Source organism: Citrus sinensis, chromosome 6, assembly GCF_022201045.2.
Source record: "Citrus sinensis cultivar Valencia sweet orange chromosome 6, DVS_A1.0, whole genome shotgun sequence".
NCBI classification, from domain to species: Eukaryota; Viridiplantae; Streptophyta; class Magnoliopsida; order Sapindales; family Rutaceae; genus Citrus; species Citrus sinensis.
In genome coordinates this window covers 16,839,770-16,847,213 of record NC_068561.1, presented here as the reverse complement: position 1 = coordinate 16,847,213, position 7,444 = coordinate 16,839,770, and the positions used below count along the sequence as shown (strand labels likewise).

The following is a 7,444-nucleotide window of genomic DNA, read 5'->3' as shown; positions in this document are numbered from 1 at the left end:
CATGGAAAAGTACTACACATATATTTATATAGAGTTTTGTGTGTGTGTGTGTGCTTATCTATTTTTTTTCTGTGTTATTCTTGAAAATATACTTTTTCACAACCATAAAGAGAGCAAAGTAACGTATCCCAGACATGATTTTATGATGAAAAAGTGGAAACCATCAAGATAACAGTTGAATAATGTTACTAAATCCATGTTCAAATACTTGTTTCTATTAAGCATCAGAAAAAATTCGGAATAATTATGTTGGCCCCAATTAGATCGTCCGACATGATCCAATTGGGACCAACATAATTTGCTTTTAACATAGGCCTACAGATCTTTTTGCTAAAATCTAAATCTATGTTTCAATATAAAATTGGCAATATCAGAGCAAAGAGAAAAAAAAAAAAGAAGAAGAAACAACTCCGCTCCATCTTACCTTAAATTTTAGATGAGAGCAGCAACAAAAATTTTAGAGACTGCACTAGGTTTCAGTTAGCTTTGGCACAAATTTGTTGTAGTTAAGAATTTTATGAGAAAGTCTTAGGAACGAAGAATATAATTATATGTTCAGTCTCATTCAATGAAATTGCGCCGTATATTATTTGTGTTTTCTCTCCGGTTTACTCTCTATTACTTAAATTGTAATGTTTTCTCTCAAATTAATATTTGTTAATTTTTTTATAAATGTTTTGTGATAAGACTTTATTAGATGGACATACAGATAAAACGTAACTAAGCAAGAAGTGGTACCCCTCTTAAAGTCTTTTTCTATATCTAAGTCTTCGATATCTACAGACATCACAAATCCCCAACACCCCCCCCCCCCCCCCCCCCCCCAAAAAAAAAAAAAAAAAAAAAAAAACTGCTCCTGTAGAAATTCTAGCCAGTTAATTTGCTGTAGAAACAGCATGGTAACGTATAATTTCCTTATTAGTGCCCTGAAGGTTATTTACATACAATCAAAGGTCTTATCATCACTGAGCTTCATCTCAAATGAAAAGGATTTCATTTTTGCTTCATCTAAACCCTATTGAGAGAGAACTAATTAACACGAAACTATGCAGATTCTTTATATTGATATTTTTAAACGGATTTCAATACAGTCGTTTGCCTAAATACAAATAGCTCAGCATTCCCCTCGACTATCAAACACTATTAATGGAAAATAGAAATTGAACATCTAATAATTTGGTGCAAAAATCACAAATTATATGAATGTGAAAGTTGTAGCAACTTGAAGAAGTTCAGGGCCGTTAGCAACTAGCGAGAATGGACCATTAACTACATTAATACTGTGCCTTCACCTAGAATCTACATATATTTTTCCCCCATCAAAGGATACCTACTTTCATGAGCATTATCTCAAACACTTACAAAAGTTGGTGGATTCTCAATAGTTGTATATGCAGATTGTGTTCTTTATTCCCCCACTATATTTTACAAATCTTCTAAACCTTTTCAATTAGTGTGCTTTTGGTGATCTTCATTCAATGATAACACCTATAGATGTCATAAGAGCAAAAAGGAAAGAGGAAAAGAACACATAAAATGAGAAAATTAAAGCCTTTTCACTAAGCAAAAGGAACCCCTTCGTGGGCAAAAACAGAAAATAAAGAAAACGAAAATGAAGCAAGTTAAATTAAGAACATTCTTATGATGAACATATTTGAGATGTCAGTTCTAAGACAAACCTCTCAAGAAAAGCTAGCCAGGTAGCTAGCAAGCTATAGTAGTAGCTACATGTCTTCTCTTCTAAGCTTGTTTAAAAGTGCAGTAATAAGAGCATCTCTCTTCTCAGCCCTAGCTTCTTCTCTCATTCTTCTTTGCTCTTCTCTTTCTCTCAATCTTCTGTCCATCATTATCCTCTCGTTCTCCAATGCCTCCATCGTTTGTCGCCACTCCATTTCCTTTATTCTCCTCTCATTTTCCCTCGCTTCAAATGCTTCCCTCCATTGCATTTCCATTTGCATCTGTTGCTTCATAAACTCCTCCAATATCTCTTTGAAATTATGGCTGCTACTCGCACTCCCACTTCCACTAGCGCCAGCGCCCCCGGTACTGCTCTTGCTCTTCTTCTTCTTCCTCATCACGTTACCCTTTTCGCCTTCGCTCTCTTCGTTAAAATCCTCCTCCTCAGAAGATAATTGCACCGCTGCAGCTGCTTTCTTTTTCGACCCTCCCTCAGTTTCCGCCCACAGCATTCTTTGCATCCTCGAAGCAAATATCGCCTGCAGCTCATTATAAAACGGGAATTGCTGCCTCATAGCCTCCGGCTCCATCGTCTCACATCCCTGAAAAGTAGGGTTTTTATTTTCGGGGATTAAATTTTAATTATATAATATTATTAATAAAAAAAAGTTAGTTAAGTTGTTAATTAATTAATTAATTAGTTTACCTTATAACGGGTAACGAGGTTTTTCCACTTGCATTTGCACTGTTCAGCGCTGCGATTGTAACCCTTTTCTCTCATCCTTGTGGAAATAACTTCCCATAGAAGCTTGTTTCTCTTGGTTTCCATGAAACTACGATCCAGCTCCGCTCTGATCACCAAAAACTCCTTCGTTTCTTGAACACTCCATTGGGGAAACCTATCACTTGTATCCACGTTAACACTGATATGAGGAGGATGCTGCAGATGCTGTTGCTGCTGCTGCTGATGTATTTGCTGTTGTTGATGATGATGATGATGATGTTGATGGTGCTGATGATGTCCCTCCATAACACGCAATCACTCTTAAGCTCTATAAATCTTGAGATCCAAAAAAAAGAAAGAAAAAAGAAAAGAAAAAGGAGAGAATCGAACGAATTTACGAATTAAAAAGATTTATAAGTGTGAATAGAAAGAAGAAAGAGATTTTGTATATTGCCCCCTTTATAATTTAATTGCCGCATAGGTGTCAAAGCCAGCGAGCGTTTTTATTATTCGATCAGATTTCCGGAAACGAAAATCAAACCAAACAAATTAAAAGCTTCTTTCATCACAGTAGTCACCTCTCAGTCTCATCTGTCTACGCGGAAACTCTCTTTCTTTGTTTCTTCTTTTTAGTTTATTGTATTTTTTTAATTCATAATAAATATTATTATTACTATTCCGTATTCCCATTAGTTCCCATTGCGTCTACGTGTCGTCAGCCTTACGAGAACTCTTCCTACAGGTGCTGCTCTGGGTGGGGGCTTTATTCTCTGCAACCGGACACACGAAACTTGCGCTACAAGCTAGCGAATTTTAAATAATGAGTTTTTTTTTTTTTTTTTTTTTTGCCCTTTTGTCAACTTTCTGGTCTATTCTCCTTTGAACCACGTGAAGGTGACAGGAGAAATTAAACGCTTCGAGACAACACGTGGTGGCGGTAACGCTATGAATAAGGCTCAATTTTGTTTTTGCAAAGCTTGCTTACTCTTCGGGTTGTGTTTTGCTTTTGCATTTTTGCATGGATTTTGAAAATCAAAAGAGAATTTTGCATCTTTTTATGGAAGCTTGTGTAGATGTTGTGGGCCGTTCGTTTTATTTTTTTCCCATAAAATCATACGCGGTTTAACTGTGATGATGTTTGGATGATGCACGATGATTTGATTAAAGAGCACTTTGTGGTGTGTACGCTTTGCCATCGTTGTACACGTGGCGTGCATGAGATTATCATAAGATGGAGAAGTGATGAGGTTTTTGGAAATCGTTGGACCCACGGGGGTTAGTGTTCACACCGACGACCTGTTCAAGTCTCATCCAAACATTTGACCTTTGACCCCACACGAACATACCCTAATAAAACGATCACCGAGTGGAAGATCGCCACGTTACCGGTAGGTAGGGCAGGATTGCCATTCCGGGGAATATCGGGTGCGGCTGGCTTTTGGGGATTGCACGTGGGTCTTTGTTGTGATTTGGCGCCGGACGAGCCGGGAGGGTGCAAATTGGATGACAATTGATAAAGCATAAATCATTATGGAGCACATCTCAAACTTTTTATTCTAACTAATATTTTATTCATTAATTAATTAATTAATGAGATAATACAATTAATTTATTTAAATTTTATAAAAAAATTATTAATACTTAATTAATAACACATTATTTAAGGTAAAACTTGAGATAAAAAACTTGAAATGTTTATCATTACTCATTGGGAAATGATTACTTCTTGGATATAAACTCACACTTTTCTTATTATCAATATTTTTTTTATATCTACACACCTCCCAATTAAATATTAATTGTGTAAAAATAAATAATTAAAAAGTAAATATACATCTAGAGCTTTTCAAAATGTATATATACAATAAAACCTTTTTATAGTGATATTTTATGTAGAAATAATATTGATGTAGTCATAAAAGATTTTGTTCCCAATTTATACTAGTTATAAATAACAATAAACTTCGCATTGTAATAAGTTGTTTTTCTAAATCTAATCTTAAGGAACTTTTCTTCATATAATAATAATTAATTGTAAAGTGGGACTATTGGCATGCATGCCTCTAAATACCTCTTAACACCCTTTTTCTTAATTAATCCCATTAAAATATTTTAAAAAATTAAAAAAAATTTAACATCTCCATCAATGACAAAAATACCATTATTTTAAATTTATTAGTGTAAACCCAATTCTCTGATTTTTATTTGTTTTTACTATTAAACCTCATTTTAATAACGGGGTTTCTTCCATTCAAAAGAAGAAACAACGGGTTTTAATTAGGGATGGCAAAATCCTCCACGGGTTTGGGGCCCCATGGAGCCCCACCCCAAATGGAGAAAATTTTAAATAATTTTTGGGGAATGGGGTGGGGAGTGGAGGAAAAATAATCTCCAAATTCTTAATGGGGTGGGGTTTGGTTTTGCACTCCCCACCCAAATCCCCATTTATATATAAATATATTTTTAATTCTTATTTAATAATTTTTATATTTTATGAATTATAATGTCAATTAGTTTTTTTTTTAATTTTTATGCAATATAAACAAGATATGAATGAAAGAAAACCCTACAATATTTTTCAACTATGAAACATTGTTATATTTTTTTTCTCTTTTAAAGTGCTACGCTCTTTAAATATTTTTCACTTTTAATATCATTTTAAGATATTGTTTCAAACTTTTAGATATTTTTTTAAAAGAATTTAAATACTTTATAATATAGTGATGATTTTATTTTAAGTCTCTAATTTTTAACTTACTGAAATCATATATTTATACCTAATATAAAATAGATAAATGGGGAATGGGGTGGGGATCGGGAAAGCATTCCCCACATGGGGATTCCCTGTCCCCACCCCACTAAATTTATTGGGGAATGGGGTGGGGAATGGAGGCAAAAATTTCTAACAGGTTGGGGAATGAGGTAGGCCTCCCCACCCCCACCCCACCCCATTGCCATCCCTAGTTTTAGTTCTCCCTATTGTAGCCACTAATGGTAAATTCTTCACCAGAAAATTAGAGGAAAAATCATCCTTTTTAATTTCTAAAATATTAGATTTTTTTAAGGAAAAAATAATTTAACTTTCAAGTAGGAGTTTAATTAAAAATTGTCCTATTATGTAATTTTAATAAAGATTAAAATTGTAAAATAACTAAAGGGATTTTAAGAGGTATCTGGAGGGGTACCAATAGTCCCACTCTTAATTGTATATTGCAGAAAAAAATAAGTTATATTATATTAAAAGTTTAATATAAAACAAACAAATTTTCTAAAGTTGTCTGGGACAATGATTTTTTAGACTTCTAAGATTACTATGTATATTTTTTTTTCCAAACACTATAAAAATTAATGTGCTAGTATTTTGAAACTATATCTATCTATTCAATTTAACATGCTCTATTAACTAATTATTAATTAGCGAGTGTTTTATCCCTATATCACTTGCACTAAGGATAACTAAGTTAAAATAATAATTTTTGTAACTATCTATCTATTAAGTTATATTCTTGTCATAGTAATAAATTAATTTGATCCCAATATTATGAATATAAAAAGGTTTACTGTATACATAAACACACTTAAAAGAATTTCAGAGCACTACTAATTGGACATAAAAATAAAAAAATGTTGATAAAAATAATGTGTAACCCTGCGCGAGTTTAAATTTTCAATTTTCAACCTGTTAACCTTGGGTGGTTTTATAGATTATTTGTCAGCAATTAATCAGCGTCTAGTTTCACTTGACATTTTCAAAAATTTGATGGAGGAAAAGGGAAAATCTCATGTATGACAAATGTGCATCACATTATTGGTGTGCCTATACACACATATTTCAACACGTATATATATATTTGGAATAGACCAATCATGAAATGAGGTGAAAAAAAAATAAAATTAGAGTTTTAATAACGTTTTTAAAAAGTCCTATATATTAATTTTACATTTCCAATTCATTCATGAGATAAAATCATGCTACCCGTGGTAAGTTTTCTACTAATATAATTGTTTAATTTTCAATGGAATCATAGAACCCTGCAATGATTGTTACTTATAAATATTACAATTTATAAGTTTTATTAGTCACATTCCAGATGTTGGTTTAAAATTTACTTGATAACAAAACTTGTGACCAATAATAAAATTCAATAGTAAAAAGCTTGCAATAATTGTAACTCACAACCATTATAAAGCAGCCTCCTAGAGAATCTATGTGGTAAACTTTCATTAGTCATTACACCTGAGGCTGTCTCGAATTGGATGGGAAAGTGCGTTTTACGATTCTTTGACCAACTTTTGTGAATTCCAATTAACTGAAGAAGTTAGTAAAATTTGATTCCATTGACCGTCTATTAGAATTCTTTGATGAGACACATGCTGAAAACCAATTGTTTTCGCTGAAACGATTTTATTTTTGTGAATTGGGAATTGAATGGGCCGGAAGCACCTAAAATTTTTTACCCATTCCATTCCAGAAGTTTCATACCTAGTGAACACCTCCCGTTGTTAGCGGTGTTATTTGAATAACAATATTTTGATGCCCGTATATACTCATACAGTCTTTCTATCAAATCTCATGTGAATTAAACATCCATAGCGTTTGAGTGTGTAACCATAATCGAAGGAATAGAGTTTCGTTTGTAGGTAGAGAGAGGATCAAACTTTACTATTTTAATTATGATTCACTTTCCATCAGAGTCGAATCTGGTTAGAGTTTTGGTTTTTTTTTTTCCGTTAACTAATATACCGTGTAGTGTATACAGTGAATCCGCATTTTAAAATATGCGAATATTTACACTTTAAAATGATTGTATATATATCAATGTTGTAATAAGGGATCTCATATTTTGTTAAAATAAGAGATCTCCTACAAAATACCTACTCCGATATAAAATGTGAAATAAATATTAATTAATACCACCAGTATTCATGCCAACCACAAAGGTATTATCATTAATTAATAATTTAATGCCATGGGATTGTAGAAGTTTTTCTTCCGTTCCTAGGACATGTCAACTCACAAATGATCACGATGAGAGAAAGTCT

At 32.8% G+C, this 7,444-nt stretch overlaps 1 protein-coding gene across 1 annotated transcript; it reads right to left on the bottom strand.

Annotated features, from left to right (window-relative positions):
- Nucleotides 1-1,537: 1,537 nt before the first annotated feature.
- On the bottom strand, nucleotides 1,538-3,164 carry LOC102611213 (trihelix transcription factor GT-3b). Its single transcript, XM_006480987.4, has 2 exons — nucleotides 2,384-3,164; nucleotides 1,538-2,279 (listed from the first exon to the last, which is right to left on the bottom strand). The coding sequence occupies exons 1-2, from the start codon at nucleotides 2,705-2,707 to the stop codon at nucleotides 1,725-1,727; spliced, it is 879 nt and encodes a 292-aa protein (XP_006481050.1). The 5' UTR covers nucleotides 2,708-3,164; the 3' UTR covers nucleotides 1,538-1,724.
- Nucleotides 3,165-7,444: the final 4,280 nt, after the last annotated feature.